The sequence below is a fragment of the Epargyreus clarus genome, unplaced genomic scaffold (assembly GCF_041222505.1).
Source record: "Epargyreus clarus isolate Ecla_fem2 unplaced genomic scaffold, WU_Ecla_fem_2.2 ptg000004l, whole genome shotgun sequence".
Classification (NCBI taxonomy): domain Eukaryota; kingdom Metazoa; phylum Arthropoda; class Insecta; order Lepidoptera; family Hesperiidae; genus Epargyreus; species Epargyreus clarus.
This window is the reverse complement of record NW_027332212.1, coordinates 2,579,405-2,604,484: the sequence shown is the minus strand read 5'-3', so window position 1 is coordinate 2,604,484 and position 25,080 is coordinate 2,579,405. Positions and strand designations below refer to the sequence as shown.

At 36.3% G+C, this 25,080-nt stretch overlaps 1 protein-coding gene across 2 annotated transcripts in view; it reads left to right on the top strand.

Moving 5' to 3' along the window:
* Window positions 1–25,080, top strand: part of Picot (putative inorganic phosphate cotransporter protein picot) — an 81,027-nt gene that overhangs the window by 40,307 nt on the left and 15,640 nt on the right. Inside the window, exon 1 of one of the 2 annotated variants that reach the window (XM_073092915.1) lies at window positions 17,248–17,583. The exons of the other annotated variant lie outside the window; for it this stretch is intronic. Within the exon in view, the coding sequence (XP_072949016.1) occupies window positions 17,502–17,583 (82 nt within the window). The 5' untranslated portion in view covers window positions 17,248–17,501. Of the gene's footprint in view, window positions 1–17,247; window positions 17,584–25,080 lie in introns of those variants that run through there. 2 annotated transcript variants of the gene reach the window in all.

The window sequence follows — 25,080 nt, the reverse complement described above, 5'->3', positions numbered from 1 at the left end:
GGAATTGTGGATGAAATCTTGTCTTGGTATTATAAAATAAAGGTTCCCTTTGAAGAATGGGACTACTGCTACTCCTGTTTTCTTTTAACAGAAGTATGGCGTTGCTGTTTTCGATAACGTAGATTCTTACACGAGACGTTCCAGTTTAGTCTTTAGTAGCAATATGTCAGTGATCTCAAGTAGGACACCATATTAGGCGGTAATGACCATTAGGTCGACTGCATGCTCGTTTTCTAATACAATTCCATAAAAATCCAAGTATTCGTTTTATCGAATTCGCAGATTTATGAATACTAGTAAACATTACCATATCTTGTATAATAAATTGTAAATTGTTTCAGTAAAGATTGTAATCTAAAATGGCAGCTGCATGTTTCTTATAAATTTTAAAAATAAGTGTAAAAAATTTAACTGTACAACGTTAAAGTTGTGCTATAAAAGTATGAAACAAAAAACGATTATAATATATATTTTATAGTGATGTTCGTAGCATAGTCGTGGTCCTGACCCCAATTATAAGAACACCCTTAAAATATAGGTGCTTTTAATCCGAGTAAATGCTTAATCTAGCTACCAGCAGAAATGGTTTCTATATCTAAATATATAACTCAAAGGTGACTGACTGACATAGTGATCTATCAACGCACAGCCCAAACCACTGGCCGGATCGGGCTGCAATTTGGCATGCAGTTAGATGTTTAACGTAGGCATCCGCTAAGAAAGGATTTTGATCAATTCTACCCCTAAGGGGATAAAATAGGGGATGAAATTATTACTTCGTAACGCGAGCGAAGCCGCGGGCAAAAGCTCGTCTGTCTATATGTACGCTATAATATTGATAAGTAATACCTTACAAGCATACATTGCCTTTTAAAGTTAATTTTATTAGCGTATATTCTAAACATCTTATTTATTTGCTCAGACTATTTCATATCCTGGATAAGTTATTTAAGTATATTCAATATATTTATTAACAAGTGCATATTTCTTACAGGTAAGTTATATATGAAGCTGTTACCAAGAATACGAGTCCTGGTATTAATGGTGAGAATTTAAAAGACTATTATGGTGTTTGAAAGGACTGACTGCAAAATGGCGACTTCTTCGAAATCTATATGACGAGTTTCTACATTATGGCAAAATATTTGCGACTTTTATGGACTGTTTAGAAAATTCTTAACATACATACTTACATGCATTATATTATCTGTCGATTGACTTAATATCCCTATTAAAATGCAAAACTACCGTAAATATTTTGATATTCGTAAGGTGGTGGAAATCTCAAAATATTTTTTCACAATAAAGGTGTCCGTTCAACGAAAATATTTGACATGATACAATTTTATGCGAGTAAAACCTCCAAATTGTACAACTTATATATTATTATTTTTATAATCAAATTACCTTAAGTAAATATTAAAGTACAGAATGCCTCTTTCGACTTCTGCTAATCTACTCATGACATACTTCTAATCTCATTGTTATTTTAAAGATAAGAAAAATCGCATAATTGCCATGTTCAGGAAGATATGTTAAGATAACTTGGCAAAAGTATATTTGCCAAAGGTTTTGCACGTCGTCTGAAGAAAGAAAACGCTTACAAAAGATAATAGATAATATTGTAGCAATTCTTTATCTTTTATAAATGTTTATACACTATTCACGTGAAATTACAATGATTAGGCACTGATTGTGGTTGTTTTAACAGAAACATACCTTTTAAAGGGCTGATTGTGTATGTAAAATGGGTCTATAGTCCACTTGATGGGAAGTTGTTATTGCGTCAATTCTGTACTTTTCATGATGATTTCTGTACTTTCCAAGAGCCCTTTGTGGTTCCACTGCGGAAGTACCACCGCCACATTTGTTTGTGCCAAAGAGCATTGTTTCTGCATTCGTATTAACAGAAGTTGTGTTCTGGTTTTAATTATGTTATAAGGGAGACACACCTTTTTTTTTTGTTGACGAGGGGGAAACCTTCAAAAGGTACCCGACGCCATGGGAGTGACGCCGGGTTATGTGGGATTTTTACACTAAAACCCCCCCGGTGGCCGTCCTCAGCGTTTGGTGGAGAACTCCGGGATCTCCAACGGAACACAACCGGAGTCCTCCTAACGCGATGCCCTTTTATCGGGCTCTGCCCTGGGGGGAGCAATTTACGCTCCTCTCACATCCCCTGGTAATTACAGCGATATGCGACCACACAAACCGCTGTCCTTCCCGGGGTCGCTTGCTGGACGGTCTGAGCTCCCACTCTTGCCGCCCGCAACCCCGGAAGCCCCTTTTAGTCGCCTCTTACGACAGGTAAGGGTTACCGTAGCCCTATTCTGGTCCCGGTACTACAGGGAAGGGAGACACACCTATCCGAGTCGTTCCTACTTAGTCATCAAAGTTATCGTATTCATCGAGTTCAGGTAGGACTCCATTTCGATCTGGGGTTGATTACAAATGTCTATGGGCGACAGTGTCTTGTATTCTATTTATAAAATAGTACATATTTATAAATAAAATTACCAAACGAATTCCATATATATAAAAACCTTGATGTGTTAGTAAGTACTGTTATATTCTGTGGTATGTAACTTTAATTCAATGCGATTATTTCCTTAATGCCGAGCGATTGTTAAATATTTGTCTAATTGTTTGTCACGAGTCATTTACTCTGATTACCGTATCAATACAATAATAGAGATAAATAAAATTGAAGTGGCTTCATGTTTTCCAACTTTCAGCTTCTAGATATATTTCCGAGTGCGTTGATAGACTATCTGATGCGTTCCACTTCCATGGATTAACACTACTTATTAATAATTAATCTATGCAATGTTTGTTATCAAATTTCGACATTTGGCAATCACTGTCTATTGGAAATTGAATTTTCTATTAAATCTCTTGTTTCAGTAGTGAAAATTTTGAAAGTTGTAAAAGAATAACCGACGTTAGTTTGGGCATCTAGTTGTGTGTTTGTCCGTCATTCTTATTTCTTCCCTTCAACCAGAAAACAGCAACGCGTAACGCTGTTATTGTGTGCAGAACCTTAACACTTTAAACTTTCTACCTCAACAAATCAAAGGGTTTTTTGAAGTGGGTAGAACCCTTTATGGGCCGGCTCCGACGGGACCACCGCCAAACCTATTTCTGCTTAATAACAGCATTGTGCTGCTGTGTTCTGGCTTGAAGGGTGTGGTAAGGGACACATACTTCTCCGAGACGTTCCAGTTTAGTCCTCAGGGGTGACGCATCTGTGGTCGACCACAGGTAGAAATATCTAATCCTGTCTGGGGTTGATTACAGATGTCCATGAGCGGCAGTAGCCTCTTACCATCAGGTGGACTGCATGCTCGTCTCCTACAATATTACAAAACAATCAAGTTAATTAAATATCCAGATTTCTTCAAGCTATTTATGTAAACAAATCCTAAGTTTCGGCGGATACAAAGCGTGCAAATTCTTACCTTATCACTTATCAGTAAAGGTGAGTGCTCGCTGTACTAACACCACTAATCACTACTCGAGATTGCATGCCACGAGCGGAGGACTTCTGTTCATAATCCTTCGCTTTTGTAAATCAAAACATACTTGTATGCTATCGATAAGTGAGGATGTAGGCTTTTGTTTTTCTTTTAATTCTGGCTTTTCCCGCGGTTATGTTGAGATCTTCTTTGAAGGACTACTTACGAAGAACAATTAATTGACATTGAAGTTGAGGTAGATATCTGTTATATATGTGTTTACGTTATCTGTGGCTTGGCCACATATAAAATCCTGAAGAACAAAATAAATGTCATTAGGTCAATAGCAAACCTGTCTATTATTTACATTATGTATTTAATACCTTAAATACAAGATATCTATCAGTGGCGACGAGTTTATAGACGTACCTAAGTGTGTAAAATGGCAAGCTTTGGTATTTTAACGAGTTTTGATCATAATGTTCAAAGTTGGAATTCATATAAAAATCGCCTGAACCAATGGTTCATAGCCAACGACATCACGGACTCTACCGACACGTCGGGGAAAAGAAGACGAGCAATACTTTTAAGTGCACTGACTGAAGGTACTTATGAATTGGCATCGGATTTGGCATTACCTAAAAATCTTGTGGAGGTGGCGTTTGAAGACATTTTATTGTTATTAGACGGACACTTTACACCCAAACGCTTCGGGTTTTCGGATCGACACAATTTCTATTCAGCAACACAGAAGCCTGGAGAGTGACATACGCAATGGGCAGCAAGACTTCGCGGGCTCACTGCACATTGCGGTTTCCTTAATGTGGAGGAAGCTTTGCGGGATCGTTTTTTAATGGGAATGGTGCCGGGTGTTGAAAAGGAAAAATTATACGCGCAAGATTTGTCAAGTTTTACGCTGTCCAAAGCCATGGAATTGGCTGAAAGTATTAGTTGCGCTCGTGCGGGAGCCGCAAGTGCAAGTGCTACTACCGCCCTCACTGAGTCAAATGAACTATTTAAGATTGTTAGTGACAATAAGAAACGTAGCATTGGAAAGGGAAGTAAGTGCACGGTGTGCGGATATACGAATCATAAGGCGTCTGATTGTCGTTTTTCCCATTACACATGCAAACGATGCAACAAGAAGGGACACTTACGTAAAATGTGTAATGAAAAAATTAAATGCATGAACACTTTAGTTGGTAACGAGAGCGATGACGATGACGGTGAGCTTTTTCATATTCGTTCTTTGAGGGGTGAGCCCTTGTTAGAAATAGTTACAATTGACGGTCAAAGCTTTAATTTTGAGGTAGACAGCGGATCAGCTGTCACTGTTATTCCCGAAAGTATGTACAATATGTACTTAAAGAATAAGCCTTTGTCAAAAACAAAAAAGAAACTAATTACTTATACCGGTAGTAAAATATTTTGTTTAGGTACCGCGCGTGTCACAGTTTCCTACGCTGGTTCCGAGCGGCCGCTCGATGTCTTCATCGTAAAGGATGGCGGTCCGCCTCTGCTAGGTAGAGATTTTATTTCTTTGTTTAACTTGCAACTAATTCCAATAAATTTTTGCAACCAATCTAATTTTCACGTTGAAAATTTAAGTAAACGTTATCCTCGCTTGTTTTCAGATAAGTTAGGCGCATTTAACAAGTACAAAATTAATTTAAGGATGAAAGATAACGCAAAACCGGTATTTTTTAAAGCTCGCCCATTAGCTTTTGCATTGCGTGGTAAAGTAAGCACTGAAATCGATAGACTGGTCGATTTAGGAATATTACAACCAGTGGAGTATTCCGAATATGCTTCACCGATCGTGCCTGTATTAAAAAAAAATGGCTCTATAAGGTTGGGTGCCGACTATTCCGTTTCAATAAACAAACAATTGCTTGTTGAACATTATCCTCTTCCGACTGTTAATGAATTATTTGCAAAGCTGTACGGAGGTCAACAATTCTCAAAACTAGATTTATCAATGGCATATAACCAATTTATTTTAGACGATGAATCGCAAATGTTCACATGTATTAATACTCATCGCGGTTTATTTAAGTATACGCGTTTAGTTTTCGGGTTGTCCAGTGCACCCGCGATTTTTCAACGGGCCATGGAGTGCGTATTGTCGGGCATGGACGGTGTCTTGTGTTTCCTTGACGATGTTCTGATCACAGGTAAAGACCAAGAAGAACATTTACAAAGATTGAACGCTGTTTTTGAAAGGTTAGATAACGTAGGTTTAATTTTACAAAAAGATAAGTGTGATTATTTTAAGGATGAAATTAGTTATTTGGGTTATATAATTTCTAAAGATGGCTTGAAGAAATCACCTGAAAAGATACGGGCTGTACTCGAAGCACCGGTTCCTGCAAACGTTCATCAGTTGCAATCTTTTCTAGGGTTGGTTAATTATTATAGGAAATTCGTTCCTAGGGCATCTATTATTTTGAATCCTTTATATGAATTATTAAAAAAAGGTGTTAAATGGACCTGGACTGATGATCACGGGAAAGCGTTCGAAGAGATTAAAAAATGTTTAGCTTCGGATCAGGTTCTCGCGCATTTTAATCAGAATGCAAAACTAATATTAACGGTCGACGCTTCTCCGTGTGGTTTAGGAGCAGTGTTATCTCAAATAGAGGTCGGCGGTGTTGAGAGACCTATTGCTTTTGTTTCGCGCACACTTAATGCGGCTGAGAAACGTTATTCCCAAATACAGAAGGAAGCGACCGCTATAATTTTCGGAGTGCGACGCTTCCATCAGTATTTATACGGAAGATCGAGTCCGTTTGTGCTTCGTACCGATCACAAGCCTTTGATATCAATTTTTGGTCCATACAAAGGAATTCCAGAGGTATCCGCAAACCGTTTGCAGAGATATGCGATGTTTTTGAGCGGTTATAACTATGAAATAGAGTACATTCGTAGTGCGGATAATATTGCAGATTTTTTATCGCGAGCTAGTCTTCCAGAGTCGACTGCGACGGGTACGACAGATGAGGAGGAAGGGTTAAACGACCGGGCTGCATATGTATGTTTTGTCATGAATGGTAGTATGCCAGTAACAGCGCAGGTCATACGTGATGAAACAGAAAAGGATAGCATCTTAAATCGTGTTAAAACATACGTGTTACAGGGATGGCCCTCGAAAGTAACGGACATTCATTTTAAGCCTTTTTTTAACTGTAGGTTGCAGTTAGCATTCGAAAATGGATGTGTCATGAGGGGTCATAAAGTCGTAATTCCAGCGTCCTTACAGTCTAAAGTTTTATCGGAGCTCCACATTTCCCATTTGGGAATAGTGAAAACAAAAGCGGAAGCTCGTTCTCGGTTTTGGTTTCCTGGTATTGATAAGGCTATAGAGAAAATGATAGGGTCGTGTGAAGTTTGCATTCAAATGCGGCCATCGCCTGCTCGAGCTCCTGCTGAACCTTGGAAATATCCGCCGAATCCATTCCATCGGTTGCATATTGACTTTCTTGGCCCGATACTGGGTCAATCATACTTAGTTGTGGTTGATGCGTATACAAAATGGGTTGAAGTATATAATATGGCCGCCATGACAACTTCTAAAGCTGTAATAGAAAAAATATGCGATTTTATATCACGATTTGGTTTACCTGATACTATAGTGAGCGATAACGGTACAGCGTTTTGTTCTAAAGATTTTGAACAGTTTTGCTTATTAAATAAAATCTCTCACTTAACATCACCAGCTTATCACCCCGCGAGCAATGGGCAAGCTGAAAGTTTTGTCAAAATTGTTAAGAGGGGATTAAAATCTTGTATACTCTCAAATTGCAATAAACAAGAGAGTAAATTAGTTTTATTAAGATATCTCATGGATTATAGAAATTCCGTACATTCTGCTACAGGTTTGTCGCCTGCTCAAATGGTATTTGGTCGGAAACTTAAAACTCGGTTAGATTTAATGTACTCTCCTCCGTCACCGCTCTCGATACCTGTTCCAAATCCTATTAAAAATACGCAGTTTACACGAGATAGAAGTAGTAAAAATAGACCGCCATGGAAAATAGGCGATATTGTTTTATATAAGAAGTTCAGTAATAAAAACAAATACGTATGGTGTAAAGGGATTGTACGTAAGCGTATCGGCAAAGTGTTGTACGTTATAAGAGATTGTGCTACATCAGTTGACATTAAGAAACATAAAAATCATATAGTTTCATACAAAGGAAGTGAGTACAACCGTGATGGAAGAGATTTATTACTAGACGTATGTTCACCGCCTGTGTTACCAGCATCAAACCATTCGCCGGCAGAAATTGAATATTTACCATTTGAGCATTTTTCCTCCCAAAATAATCAAGAAACATTATTGACGGCGGGAACACCTGAATCATCAAAGAATGATTCATCTGATAAAGATATTTTGGGACACAAAGAAGCCCAAAATACAGATGTGACGCCTGAACCTGAACTAGAAATTCCTGGGGAGGAGGAAGAGGAGTTTCACGAAGCGGTCTCTGATCAGAGATCTCGATCGCCATCACCACCTAAATGGTTAAGACGGAAACGTCCTCCTGTAGATTACAAAAAATATTTTTAAGTTTTAGGGGGGGGATGATGTTATATATGTGTTTACGTTATCTGTGGCTTGGCCACATATAAAAACCTGAAGAACAAAATAAATGTCATTAGGTCAATAGCAAACCTGTCTATTATTTACATTATGTATTTAATACCTTAAATACAAGATATCTATCAATATCAAAATGATGAATGATTAATAATATTATGATTTTCAGACTCATTTTAGCAACTTGGGTCTGGTTCCACGCTGTATGAGTACAGCTTGTGGCTATAATGTGCACTCTGTCCTTCAAATTGGTGAACACTAGGTACTGGCTTCATGTCTGCTTAACTGCTACTACTGCTGTCGGTCCTACTTTTTATCATTGGTACCCGTAAGTAAGCCGTAAGTCATTAGTATCGTGATGGTAGGTAGGTGCTCCACTGGGAGAAGCCCGACGGGCCAACGCACTAAGAGGACTCCGGTTGCATTTCGTTGGAAAGCCCGGAGTCTTCTACTCAACGCTGAGGACGGTCACAGGTGGGTTATAGTGCATTAAGAATACCATATAACCCTATATCCCTCCCACCGGGTATCTTTTGAAAATTTCCCCCTCGTTAATAAAAAAGGTGTACCTCAGAGCCTCAGAGCTTCCCAGTTACGAAGAAAGAAACAGACTAGGCCAGCAGCATAGATGTAGTACCTCATTGGCTAGCAGTGGGACCTAAAGCAGGGTTGCCTAGCCATTAATACTCATATTTGTAGAGCACTCGGTGTGTACGGAACGGTACTAGCGACCTAGAATGCGCTCAGCCCTATTGTTGCATCTAGATATGTGCGTGCGTTTGATTTATTCGTTCCGATGGCCACTCAGAACGACCATAATTCTCTTATGTAAGTTTATTAGACTTACGTATAAATAATTTGATACAGAAATAGACATTCGACTGAAATGAATATTTATTAAATTATGTACCTACTTAAGTAATATGTAATGCGGCTAATGAAATCGAAGCATTTTAAGAAAGTTTATTCCAAATGTACTGAATTTTAACAAAGAAGTAAGTTAAGGATATAGATTTCAAGTCTGATTAACAAGTAATATTATTGCCCACTACGGCATTTCAAACTAACCCGAAATACATCGCAAAATCTGTATTGGAGCAATGTAATGAAGTTCGTTCGAGATCTCGCCCTATTGTGGGGGAGACTCATGCCCAATTGACCAGCAGTGGGATAATTAATAAAAACATTGAGTCTCTTAACTCTCTTAATAGATTAATATTAGTATACACGTAGTGTTTGAAATTTGTAAGTATAATAAGTAATTATTAAATAAATCTTTATTGTTTTAATGAACTGAAAATCTGTCAACAAATAAGAAAAAACTCTGTTTTGTCTTTGATTATGTCTGTTTAGATATTTTCTGGACAGTCTGGGTTAGCCTAGGCGGTCTTGTCACGTGGCAGAACAATGCAATGAGGACTATCAGGATATAATCCAGCCATTTGTATTAACGGTCGCATTGAATTATATTCGCCATAACGGGTATGGTAGCATTCCGTAGCGTACCGAATAGATGCGATGGCGTTGTCAATATTTCTTAACTAATTAACATTAAACATCAACCCCTATTACAGTTTTTCGACATGAATATAACAAAAAACATAAATATGTATGTGTGAAATGGAAAATTCACACTTGTCCAGCATGGCCTAATCCCTCTCATTATTTACTATTACGGCCTACTCGCTCTGAGGGGATATCCGTTCCCAATTGAAACACGCTTATAATAGGTACCTTAATATATACGAGTAAAAATGAGATTCGCTTAACTGATTTCAATGATTTTTTTAGTGTATGGTTGGTTCTAACTTGAAAAATAGGATCTTTTAAGGCTGGATAGGTGATGCTGTTTTCGAGAAATTTTAATTATTTTCGTTGCAGAAGACATGTCTGGGAGCACTACTACTGTTATAATTTGCTTTATATAGCTAGCTGTATACTTTTTGGTGGCATAATGATACAATACGAAGAACTATGGTTCTAATGGTAACATTGAGAAACAAATCAAATAGACTGACTACAAATGTGGTTAGATAAATCATTACCTAAATGTAACATTTATATATTTAAAGGTGCTATAATAGTCAAAGAGATCATACTGAATTGTGGAGTACTAAAGGGTTCCGGGTTTGAGCCCCTGCCAGACAAATAGGTATCTGAATGATGAATTTAGATATCTGTTCTGGGTGTTTTTGCATTTGTTTGTCTGATGGGACCCACGACACAAGGAATGCTAGTTTAGAAAACGTTTTTATATGACAAGGGAAAAATAGGAGTCTATCTTTACTTCATCCGCACTGTCAATTGAGTGTAGTTAGAGGTGTGGGCACAGAGCGTCCGGTCGCACTAACTGTTGCATCAATCCGGGATTATTATCTAATCGGGCGAGACGCAGCCATTGATGACTTCACTGAGTTACTATGTACTTCAATCCTTTTGTCAGACTTTATTTCTTTTTTTATGAAATATAGGAGTATCAAAGGAGTAGAAATAGGTGTGGCGGTGGTGCCTCCGGAGTCGAACCACACAGGGTTCTACCACTTGCTTGTATAAGTAAATATAGTTAGGATGTCCTTGCTGACCTTAAGTCCAAATATTAGTCTTTGATGTAACTAACAAGCAAAAAGTAATTGTAAAGGTGTCTTGCTTAGCACAAATATTTATCTTTATTGTATGACTGACGCTAAAATTTTAAAACAATTAGGATTCTGTGGGTCCTATGTGACATGAAGACACATAAAAACGAATAGGTACCAAACACCTACACACAGAACAGATATCCAAATTCATCGTTCAGATATTTGTCCGGTCGAGAATCGAACCTGAAGCTTTTTTTGCGTCAGACTGGTATGATGCCCGCTCCGCCACGCGGGTCGTCAAAGAAAGAAAGAATACTATTTCCAACTCATAATTTTCCATTAAAACAAGACAATCTTTTAATAAGTCATAAGCGTTTCGTTTTCCTCAAGTTATTGTCATTCTTATTAAGTAAAGAATTGAAAGAAATGATATTAATAACAATAACAATTTTTAGTTTGAGCGAAATTTATCAGACATTTAGGCATCAAAATACATGTTAGAAATAGGTACGGCTATCCTCGCATGCCCAGTTTCCGTGACAATGCCTGGCCCACATTGCGGTAACAATGCAGGTACCTACGCACACGTGAAGGTGTGCCCGCACTGCTCACAACAGTACGTACTTGCTCTAATAACGGTTAAATAAAGGACAACAACAAGCATTCAGTTTTTATTTCCAATCGAAATAGTTTTTGCATGGAATAATACCGCTCGAATTGAGAGATTATTATCAAAGTAATCAACCGCAAACAGATGTAGTTTTGTATACCTACTATATAGTTTGGTATTACTATATAGACGTTAAACGTTGTGTTGCCAAATAAATAAAAAAACGTTAAGGGTGAACAACCCTTATCATTTAGGGGTATGAAAAATAGATAGTAGCCGATTCTCAGACCTACTAAATATGCATATAAAATTTGGTGAAAATCGGTAAAGCCGTTTCGGAGGAGTACGGTAACTAACATTGTGACACGAGAATTTTATACATAAGATTGGTAGTTGGATTCTGAAAAACATCGTCACATCTATTGTAACGTTAAGTATTGCTGTGCTTTGATGTAAGAGTATAGTTTATCTGTGACTGACTATAGAATTCTATTCCTCTGCTCCGTTTGCAACTTTTATGATAATGAAAAAAAACTTACATATTACTTAAAAACATTAAAACTAACATTTGCCAATCATTTGAATAAATCCGTCTAAATAAGCTTAGTGGTTAGGAAATCGGCTTTTTTTTCATAATATAGGAGTAACAGACGAGCATGCACTCCACCTAATGGTAAGTGGCTACTGCCGCCCATGGACATCTGTAATCAACCTCAGGTAGGATTAGATATTCCTATCTGAGGTCGGCCACAGATGCGCCGCGACCCTTGAGGACTAAGCCGGAACGCCTCGGAAAAGTCGACGAAGTAGAAATAGGTTAACGACGAGTTCATTTTATTTGGGTCTAGTAGTATCTACCTAATATGCAAAGATTAGGTATAACGGATATCTTAAGTCTACACCCAAAAAAGTGTTAATTTATTTATAACTACTACATGATTGATGGACAGCCGTCACAAGAAACTGTTTTACTAATTGCCACTACCGTTTCTAGTCTACCAATCTTTAACTGTACTCTGTTATTCACACTTTTGTTCCTTCTATTTCTTTAAAAACTAGATCTAGAACACATCAAGCGAGGGGGAAACCTTCAGAAGGTACCCGACGACGTGGGAGCGACGCCGGGTTATGTGGGAATTATACTGTGCCCGTCTTCAACGCTTGTTGGAGAACTCCGAGCGCGATGCCCCTGATCGATCGGTCTCTATCCTGGGGGGAGCAGTTTACGTTCCTCTCGCACACCTGGTGTTTACGACGGTATGCGGCCACACACACCGCCCTCCTTCCCGGAGTTGCTTGCTGACCCGGTTCAAGCTCCCATTCTTGCTGCCCGCAACCCCAGAAACCCCCTTTTAGTCGCCTCTTACGATAGGCAGGGGATACAGCCCTAATCTAGTCCCGGGACTACAGGGACGAGAACACATCTAGACCTAAAATGCGTTTTGCAGAACATCTTAACAAGTGGTAAGTTAATATCCGGATAAGATGTTCTGTGTGCGTCACGTATGACCAGTATGTTGATAGATGATTCAATTTGTCCACGTTAGAGTTAGGTGACATAACGTAAGACGTGTGGGATGGCTAATATAGGTCAGGTTTTGCGCGGACAAAAAGTAGAGTGGAGGAGGGAATACAAAGAAGTGATGAATTAGTATCTTTTAGAAGTTACTGATGTGTATACATATAGAGTATGTTATTTGTATAGAAGTATACTAACGAGAGAGGATTGAAATAAAAGTACCCTGTAACCAGTATGTAACCTAGTATTATAGGCATATTTAGGGTAAATAAATAGTGTATAATCTTCGATCACTAATAAGAACTGTATAATACAAAAATACGGTTTTCACATCCTGCTCAATAAACAAAAAAATAATATCTGATTTGTTTTCGTTGCCTTCAGGATGTAAGTGTAAAGTATATTATCTATAACAATATTATGTATAATATAAGTTAAGAGGCACTATTTTTTAAAGCATGCAATAAATATATAAGGTACATAAATATGTAAGGTACCATTCGAGACAGGCACACTTGTCAGACAGGCAGGCGTTGTAAGTTGTGTGTATTTTTGCAATAAATAAATAAATAAATATTTTTTATACACCTAAATAAGTATGTAAACATGAATTAGAGTACTCTGTTTATTTAATATTCCATACCGACGACAGCTACTCGTAGCTAAGTTGCTACACCCAAAAAAACTTTGGCACAAATAATAAATGTGTGTTTGTCCTTATTTTTAAATACATATGGACACATTATACTTGTAACTACATACGTAAATTGCATGCAAATTGTACTAACAATTCCGTGATACGATTGTAAATTATTGTTCATTTAACTATAATAGATTGTAAGTACTGAAAAAAGCGACTTCTGGATATAACATTCAATATTATTAATTAATAATTTATTTATTTTATTTCACGCTCCGTAACATTATATTTGTATTAAGGCTGCAGTGAAGTTTTCCTGTAGGAATCTTTGCAGTTTGCCTTCGGCAGCATGATCAATTCATAATGCAACATATACTCGTACATAGGCAATAGGCCAATTTTTATTTATTATAAACTTAATTAAATTAGCCGTATTTTGATTTGAAATGTATGGTAAGATGGAGACAAGGCGTTTAAATTTAGTACAGTACAGTAGTTTAGGGGCAGCAACGCACCGAAGTGGGACTACTAACTTATTTTGCATTGGTATCAACTGTTGGGGAGCAGTAATTGTCAGCAATAGCTATGTTAGTCCAGCTGCAGTCACATAGTCGACACTCAAGCTTTGCGAAAACACAATGACGATATGGAATTCATTACGGAATTTATTAATTAATGAAGTGGATTGCACGCCTTTTAACTATTTTTCATTTGTTTCGACACTAATTAGTCATCCACCGTATGGACTCACGCAAATAAAATCTAGCTGCCCGTTTAAGTATCATAAATTCAATAGACAATAAAAGTTAAAACTGTTTTATGATCAACCTCACTAAACTTACGCCAAATTCAATATAGGTTTGTATATATGTATTGTTGGCAATATAATATTCTAATAAGGTTAGTACATCACATATTAAAATCTTAAATCCATTTATTACGCTATAACTACTGCCCTCTGTTAGAAAATAAAGAAACCATACCAAACTTTACGTTTATATAATATTGTATATCACTAACAGATGGCGCTGATTACCACTTTCATGTTCTTTACGTTGTATGACAACTAGATGGCGCTGTGTGTGTGACTAGTGTACCAAACACATCGAGTTGCAAAATGCGAAACTGAAGTGGACTTTGGAACTTGTAGCTTGCGAATTACGTAGAACTTTTATACTTACTAAGGTTACATGTATGTGCTAGCTTTGTATTATGTTTCTTATCGGCAGTCGATCAAACATGCAGTTATTGTACCTCTCTCTTTAATAACCATACCGTTAGCTATAAATGTATGTATGCATCTATATTAACCTGTAGTTTGTCTACGTTTATAAATGTTTATTGACGGTATTGCCGTTATTGAGTTACTGCCAATGTCAAGAATTCAGGCATAACGTGTAGTCGCGCGCTATTTTAGCTCTTAGCGTAATACATTAGCGTACCTAGTTCAATGATTGTAAATTGGTGAACCTCATAAACTAGAAAGGTCATTGGCCGCATAGTTTTTATTGATGTATGATAATTAAGTTTATGTAAATCTTATGGTGGTAGAGGTGGAGATCTTAAAGCTGAGGTGGAAAAGTATTTGAAAACATTTTGGGAAGTGATGCCAGAAGGATCCCTAACATTTTAAATTAGTAAAACCTTAAAAGTTTTAGCGCTTTGTAATTATAATCTATATTAGGTTCAATAAACGCTTTACTTTTCACGCAACAACACTTAAAGCCTTATCCACCCTTATCGCTCTGCTGAAACATTTTCGCGAAAGATTAGCGATAAAAGCTCTCAAAGTTTTAATATAAAATTGAATTGTGACATCATAATATTTTCACTTAAATTTATTTTTGAGTAAAGGAATTTTGTTAGTTGTTATCGTATGTATGTAACTATGTACTGGTATAAAAGTATCGAATATATAAAAAATAGAAAGTGCTCACACTTTATCAATTTGCATAACACGCCGTGAAGTCTAATATCACCTGTCTGTCTGTAATGACGCTTACTGCGAGATAATTACGAGATTATTTTATGTAACAGATAATTATTTAATTAATAAGAGTCTGAATCTGTAACTAATTATTTTCTTTAAAATATTAGAACTCAAGGAAACTAAAAGCGTACCGCCTTAGGGTCTAAAAATAAATATATCGATGTCAATGTTGTTAACCTATATCACAGTATAAGGATATAGATATTTGTACCGTGCCTATATTTTTGAGTTAGATGGCGAGTACCTACAGGAATACCTACTCGTACATACATGTATGGCGTTTTCCGCTTACTTTATTCCGGCCTTTCCGTTCTTATTCTGAGCCCTTCTTATTATGTCTAACAGTAATGAGTTTAGAACGACGAGATAATTATGTTCAGCAGTGTTAAGGGATGCTGTGTTCTGATTTATGTCCTTAGAGGCGTCCCAGCTTAATCTTCAGAGGTAGCGCCGCATCCATGGCCAACTTCAGATTGGAATATAATCCTATCTGGGGTTGATTACAGATGTCCATGGGCGGAATAGCCACTTACCATCAGGTGGACTGCACGCTCATTTGCTACCTATATATTATAAAAAATATGTTTATTACTTATTTATTATTATGTATATGTATAAGTATACAATAGTTTGGCCGACATAGAGTTTTTTTTTATAAATACCTACTACTTCCGTCTATAATTTTACATAAGGATTAGTAGGAAATTTGTTAATTAAATTATTATTTTTTCGGGTTTTTCCCGAACTTGAACATTTCTCGACGCTCCCCGCAGATTTTCTTCAAAGTAGGACACACCCGGAAAATCCCGAACAGTCCTGAACAGATTTACAAACAGGTAATGTACATTTTAGAATGCTGTGGTCGCTCATTTCTATGAACGCTTGAAAGTAACCCCAATTACGTCATCCTATATGATGTGGAATGTTAATGCTACTCTTATGGACTATCCTAGATGAAATCATAGAATCCCATGGGCGTTAATAAAAATGATAGCATTGTTAAATGGGAGTACAACAGTGGTGGTTGGATGAAAAAAAGCAGCCAGTTTGATTTTTTTTCACACCCTATGCTGAAGGTGTCTAGAATAAACTGACTCCGAAAGAAAAAAAGTCTTCCTGTTTGAGGGATTGTTTTTTTCTCCCCTTTACTATGGGGCGCTAACCTAACCTAACCCACCCCTTGTACGACCCGTAGGTTCAGCTTCTAGCATAAAAACTAGTGCGTAATCAATATCCATTAAAACATCCTATACTTTTTAGTTTATAACTTAGTTACTGGCTATCTAGTGGTTAGCGGCTAGCGGTAAACGGTGAACTTCCGTCGCTTTCAGTGGTTCAGTAAAAACTTGAACAATGACGTCACCGCACGCCGCCGCCGCGTGTACGCCGCGCGCCCCGCACCTTCGTAGCTCGGGAGCCGAGTGTGCAAAATAGAATTTCATGTTTATATTGAAAAAAAGTATTTACATTTTCATTTTTCTTTTAGTTTATCACGTTAATCCTCGTTTAATGTATAACGTTTCTTATGTTTCCATGGTTTTATCTTCTCGTTACGCTCTTCTAGTCACTCTAGAATTTTGCATTTGATTACTGCCAAAAATAAATATATTTAGACTGAATTCTTTAATTTCAGTAAATAATATATGCAAGTGTTACATGTATTTTCTACCAATTTACATAAGTCTTATATGTATTATCTGTAATTGCCAATTTGGAGTCTACGTCCATCTAAAATTATTAAATTTAATATCTAGTTGGCTACGACTGGTATAAGTCAGTAGTACGCAAGATAATACACAGTGGAGCAACGTGATTTCATTTCCACATTTGCAAAAAAGATCGAAGTATAAAACGGCGACTCCTGGCACAATCCGCACACACACTCCCGCGCCATCTATATTTACGGCTCGCGAGCGGCGATACCGGCCTCACTTCGCGTCAGTTCTCCCTCGCTCGTCCACAACCCTCCAACATGTCTCACCCCGTGCCGCGTAACGTTGGTAATCCCACCAACGTAACGTAAACTTACGTTAACGTAACGTAAATTAACGTAGAAATAAACGCCCGTTTTAGCTTAGTTCTCACTTAGTTCTTTCGCGGTTTTCACGATGGTATCCAAGTCTCGAAGCGCTCACGTGCTGGTATGGGAGCAACCGGGTCTAGAAGACACGAGGCCCAAAAGTTATAAGGGTGAGTTAGATAGAATGTTTTCTCTAGGGTCGCACATAAAAAAAAAATAAGAAAAAACAAGTTAGTACACAAACTATATTCAGCCGATTTGCGATATGTGCGAATTAAGTATCGTTGATTAAGTTAAACGGAACACAAATTCGAGTTATAATTTTTTAGGTTTATTTTAATTACACCGTGTGGGCACATTTATTGGAATTGTATAAGAAGAATGTGAGATTAGGATGTTACACAAAAAAAAAAACCTAAAAGATTCGTAATGTTCCTCAGATTCAGAAGTTGGGCTTCCATGCTGCGTCTGTTTTTTGTATTCAGAATTTAATCTGCTTTGAACCTCAAATTATTTTCCTACGTTGTCCATTTATAGCAAAACATACCTACATAGTCTTAAAACAAAATGTAAGTATTTGGTAGAAAGAAATAGCAAAGGAATTGGTAGAAATAACAAATGAGATACTATTACCTAAAGTTGAATATTGTTGTTAATGTTGAATCCGTTTCCATAGATCAAAGGTATATTATTTACCTTCAGTAAATGCGTCAGTAATGCGACTTCATTTAACTAACACTATATTATTTACCTTCAAGCTAGAACCTTATGTGCCTTTAAAAAAAATATATAATATGTAATCAAAATAAAAAATGAGGTAAATACATCAGCGTGTACGGTGCTTTAACTTTTTTACACCGAAATTTAATTTGTTAATCTATTGCAGGAAAATCCTTATAGGTAAATTTGTAATAATATAATTATGTGTAAAATTAATTGAAACACATTGATATAAATATGTTTATATCAAACGTGTTTTCCCGCGCTTTTGGGCGTGGGGTTTTTGGATTTTCTTACAGATATCTTAAGTAGGTTGGTACGTTAAGATAATTAAGATCATAAAGATGCCATTCCTTGTAAAATTATATATTATTATGCGTGAGTCTAGATGAAATCGGTCGAATATCTTCTAAGATTACCATAGAAATAATTTTACGTATAGATGTCCTGCAAAACAAGCTTAAATAAAACACTTGCTTATTTTCGAATTATAGATCGACACTTAACTTTTTCTCTATACTTAAGATTAAGTTTAAAGATTGTGTTCCTTAATTAACATGCCATTAAACACATTTTATTCTACGTCATTAGTTACACATTCTCAGAAATTCATTCTCTCTGCCAAGCGTGTGTCACTAACTCACTATAGAAACGTGATGGGCTTAACGAGTTTGATCAATGGTGGATTGGAACCGTAAATACCGATTAAGACCCGTTATTTATAATCAATCTATCCATTCTTTGCCTGAAACATATCAAATACATGTACATTACAAAAACTCTGAACAGTTTATTTTTACCATCATGAAATTCAAAATGCCTTATTTCAAAAACAAAATGGTAATGTTTGTGACAGACACAAGGACAGACGTATAATAGTACGTAATGGTAGGGTTCTGTCTTTTGCTATTTGGTTACGGAACCCTAAAAATATAAGAGCAATATATAGTATTAATTAAATACTTGGGATTATATAATATATCTTTATCTATTATATGTTTTTGCTCCATTATTTTCCTTTTTATGTAAGTTTAATTTACGTTACAACTTTTCCTCTACTCATTTTATCTAGCGCGGTGTACCATGATTAGTCTTATTAATATTAAATTTATTCTATTACCATCATGTTATAAAGAGATCAAAGGTCTTGTGGGCGGTTAGAAAAATCTAACCACCGACAATCAGTGACCATAGAGTCCAAAGAGTACTCTTTCCTATTTTGAAACTGAAATATACCTATGCAATTTGTATTTTAAAAAAATCGCAAGTCAAGGTTTCATTATGAAAAAATATGCAGAGCTATATGCTATAGCTGAGACCTCAGGGGTAGCGGCGCATCTGCTTGACCTAATCCTATCTGGACTTGATTGCATATGTCCATGGGCGGCAGTAACAACTTACCATCAGGTGGACTGCATGCTCGTCTGCTACTCCTATATTATAAAAAAATGTAGTTAAAGCCGGAAATGAAAACAAATAAACTCAGATTCGTATTTATAGGTAATAATAATAAGATTAAGACTACTAAAGTTATTTTAAACAGAAAATCGTACATACTCGTACTAGTTAGCCTCTAAAACATGGAGCGATAATTGACAGCTGCCTCGAATCTTTTCATTGCCAATGTCGAAATATGAAACGTATAGAGAGCATTCCATAAATAAATCTTACATCTCCAAAAGAGACTGCGACGAACGAAATGCGAACATAAAACTTCCAATGGGAATGTATTTTTGTCTTGGGGAAATTTAGAGTAGCGCTCTATTTGTATTTGTAGCATATAGCCGTGACAAGATTTTGTCAAAAAATCCATGGGATTCATATTTTTCAAATATGTCGTTACATCCATAATAGCACTATTTGGCTTAAGACCATTTAAAAGGCGAGTTGGTAAATTGTAATTTTGATACGATCAGTGTCACGTAATTTACAAAAATATTATTTAACTTTATTTCCCCTTTGATAATTAAGAGGAAAACATGCTCCAAATTTTGGTTGATTTCTGTATAATAGTACAATAATATAAAATAGACTCGCTGTCTATTCATTATTTTAGTATTTTATATAATTTAAATTTATTAATCACGGAACGACCTACATTCGAGAGTGAACCAAAAATCGCATAAATAGTAAGATTTACGCGGTTTTTGGTTCACAAAAAATAAATAACTTAGTTGTGAAAAAAAAAAAACCATCGATACATATAACGAACTCTCAGAACATGATTGATTTTTTTTTCAATATGTAGAACTGTAGTAAGATTCATCCATTGAGTTGATCTACAAAACTAATTACTCATCAAAAATAAACATTATAAAGTTATGTCCGTTTAGTAAACAATTATAAGGAAGTTGCGTGGTTTTTATGAAGGATATAAACAGCGGAATAACTGCGCACCCAAATAATTAGACCTCGTGTAAATTTGAAAAAGTGCGCCTTTTTATTTTTAAACCAATGTCATTGGCTATCTAGATCTTGCTGCTAATTATTTGATAACGCCAGAGGAGTTTCAAACGCCACGTCAGTTTCAAAGTTCTATAAGGTGTTCGAAATCTGCCAATTCGCTTTTTGCCAGCGCGGTGAACTATGGCTAAACTCCTCAATCTAAAAGGAGACACGTGGACAGCAGCGGGACAGTAATGCGCTTACTCAGCTGTGGCTGACGATGTACCTACCTACATGACACCAGGAATGAGCAGCGCTTATAAAACACCATTTGTATGACAAAATAAGGGTGACAAACCTCGCAAAGCTATATATAAGGGGTTTACCTCTACCTTTAAAAAATATTTAATGTAGACTAATTAATCGCCCTAAAATGACAAGTCAAGGGCTCATAAACGAACGGTTCTAGCATTGTACCTTAGACACGTATTTTATTTCTTCACGTGTAACACGTCACTCATTAAATTCATCATTATAAAAGTTGATATGCACTTTGTTTGCTAATTTGTTTACATTGGTCCGGCCATGAGATGATACTCGTGATAGTGATAAGGTGATAACGCAATGGCCACGTTTCGGCACGCACACACGCGTGATGTGTCAATAGAACACACATAGGCATAAATGTGATACACATGCAATTTTTACACTTGTATCACTTATATCAATGAGGAATGGAATCTAAAATGGCTGTTTGTGTTTCTCGGTCACAGATTATAGAGAATAAGCGGACGTACAAAATTGAAAATTTTAGAACAAGATATAACAACTTGCAAAGGCCTACTTAAAGGGTAGCTGACAGGGGCGCAACCTTCAGGGACACATTTTGCCGACCCGGGCGGCACATTATAAAGTTGTCATACTATAATACGTTGAAGGATGCGTAAATAATAGTCTTTGAAAAAATCATGACAAAAAGTCCGTAAAAGTAATGCTGTCATTTTGGATTGCAACATTCATTGAACCGTGTTAATGTAACGGCATCCTATGTCTCACACAGAGGCAGTACACAATTATATGACGTGTGAAACAATGCTTTATTGAACATTGTTATTTTTATGACTTGTTAGAAGAATTTGCTTTAACCATTAGGACATGAGATCAACATAGATACTAATTGATAAAGGGAAAAGGGGCAAATGATAGGTAAAGGAACAGATAGACAGTAGAGTGATCTTATAATGGTCCTTCTTTTCTTGGATATATGGAATCGCGAAACAAAACATAGTAGTATAGTCAATGATATTTTATTGTTACATCTATAAGTATAGTCGTCACAATTTAATAAGCCCAATCGACACATGCCATCCTAATATAATTAATGTTTTGAACTAACTTTGTAGTAGGCAGTTTACGACCACGTGACGGCTAGAGCTTGCGGCTTCAAACCATAATCGAATAATTTTCAAATAATCGAATCCCTTCGATTTATTTATCCCTTTTTCATCATAACAACAATAAAATAATCGAGATTTTCTTCCTTAGTGCATGATAAAAAGTAATACCATGTTTTCTCATGATAAGGTTAACAAAATTTAGTTAAAGGGGTAATTAGATCATACTTAAGTAATACAAACTTGTACAAATCTCTATTTGAACAAGATACGCTTGCGTGTCTAGGTCACTTTTTCTGATGTTTTACGACTGTACACTCTGTACAGTGAAAGTCTAGACTAGGCCACCTAAAATTAGACTGGAAGTCAGTGCTGATTTTAAAATATCTTAACTATAATATAGCGTCCTTAGGTTAAGAGAGAATAGAGGAATTTTGTGATCTACAGGAAAATTTATAATAAATATGTAGTATGTATATAAAAACATGCATGTAAAGAAATGTCACATTGTGTAAAAAAAACAATTATTCCATTGTCTACTTTTCGATTTTTGCGGTTACGAACGTAGGAACGCAGTTTTTTTATGTATAAAGTTTACACCGTACATTACACATACGGCGCAGTGTACTCTGGATACGTCTGTCAACGAAGTTTCAGATCCGTCCAAAAGTTATTTATTTCGTCTCATGTTTGACATTACGATCCGTTAAATCAACTGTAATACATAGTCAAATTTTCGATTGGGTATAAACGTTGGGATATTAGCATGAACAAAATAAAAGAAAGAAAGAAAGAAAGAAAGAAAGAAAGAAAGATTATAGCCGAAACTTCGGATGAATCTACGGATTTCTTGCCTACAGAGGCCCCACTTGTTTTTTGATCCGATTCTCGGGCCGGCAGCGGCTAAATTATTAAATTATAATATAAGGATAGGAGACAGTCGAGACGGAAACCTAGTTCGATACGTCGACCACTTCAGAACACGCTTAGTCGTGAATAATAATCAGTAGATTATAATATAATCTAGATATTATCTACATCTTTATGGGTGTTTAACCCGACTCTTTGCTATGTGCACGTTAAGAAGTCGGTCCTGGTTATTATGATTATGGATAGCCATCGGTAAATTTTCGTAGAGGTTTTATAAGCGATTTTAAATCATCTGACTCTTGCCACTTCGTGTTGGAAAAGCGATTTGAAGTATATAAAGTCTATCCCAATTGTAGAAGGAGACTTTGCCCAGCAGTGGGATATAACAAGATCCGGTAGGGAAAGGTTATAATAATATATTTAATTGCACTACAATTAGGTTATTTTCCTCTACGAAACATTTGGATTTTCCTCATTTACGTATCACGCAATGGACGTCACGAAAATTGGATTATTGCAATCTATAAAAACTGTATACATTATTGAGTAGATATTGTTATTATTGGAAATTCCCGCGAAAAACTTTAAAACATGGAAAATTTAGAGCAACATATTGGATTAAATAGAAATCTACAAAAAGTAAAGTTAAGAGTGAATTTTACAAAGGAAAAAGTTTTACAAGCCCACAAAACATGATAATATAAGTTTCGTCCGAAGTTTTGGACTTCACTGCACTTAGATATTTGCTTCGGAAAGGCTCATTGGAAGATCAATATTAAATCACGGCACACACAACTAAATTTTTATCTAAATAGCTTTAAAGGTGTCAAAAAATTATCGTAATGTAAAATTTGACGTCAGTGAAATAACGGACTTTAGGACGATCCGAGACTTCGTTAAGAAGTGCATAAAGTAGACCTATCACGAATACGGACGTATTTAATTCACCTAATTCAAATTGAAATAGCATATTTTTTAAAAACTAAAAAACACGCTAAAATCGAACAAGGAAAATCGTTAATCCTGATTCCTGACGATCCTGATGAGGTGAATGGGATAAAATTATTAAAATCGTGTATTGTCATCGGTTTAAAATTTAAATTAAACTGACTGTTCAAAGTGGGTAGAAATCGAGTTCAAAGATTCCGTTACATACATACTCGTACATACAGCTCAAGCTAATAAAAGTGTGGTAAAATAGGATGAAATTTCAAATTGAATGAGGTTTTTCAGGAAGTTATTAAACTCGTGATGGTCTGAACAACATCCGGCATAACGAATACAATGAAGTTGTAATTTGTCACGTGTTTTTATATAATGGTCGGATGATCAATACATATTTCATTCGATCTGTGACTCGTCATTAAAATCGTTACAGTTGACATTCCAGAACATTTTACGAATTTCATACCTACCTATTTGTTAGTAAACTTATAAACGACCCATGAATTTGTTTTTTTATATACAAAAAAACAAATTCATGGGTATGTAAAATGGGTGGTTCTTAAATGTATTTTTTAGGCTATAATTGTCAAATTTCGAACATTGCTAGGTAAAATTGGTTAAGATTCATTATATTATTTTAACGGGTACAATGCAAGCATATCTAGTCTAAGCATCTCTTAGTCTGAACTTAGAAGTTGAATTTAAGAAAAATAATCCTGACGCAAATATTGTTTTACTTTCTGTTGTTTCTGCCTTACTTTTTGCATGCCGCGATCAATTTCTTATTCATCACTTGGGACAAAAAGTAGTCAGGAAGCAACAGGATAGGAGATCTATCTGTCAAGGCTGCTAAACAAAGCCTTTGTGTTTTGTCACACCGCTTGAGCACGGCTTGTTAGGGTTCGTTATGTAACAAAGAACCTTTTAAACTCCTGTTATAGGTGGTAGAACTCTTTGTGGTTCGGCCACACGAGCTAACTATATTTCTGACATTAAAAGTTTTATTACGTATTGCTGCGTTTTGGCGTGAAGGATGTGGTTATGCAGACAAGCAGATCATTGCTAAAGAATAGGAGCGCATCTGTGACTAGAGATCGGACATAAATGTCTATGGGCGACAGCCCGAGTGGACCACATGCCACAAAAAATATTTAAAAATCCGCTTATTTCGACAAAAACATCGTCAAGACAGATTTTTCTATGATTTGATGTAATGCGTATGAGGAATTCGATTGTAGAAAGGTTTGCGAGCCTCTATAAGACCTACAGGCCGCGAGTTGCCGATTGGTGGTTTAGTATAACCATAATCTATATATTTAATCCATTGTACGGAACCCAAGTGTGCTCATCGCG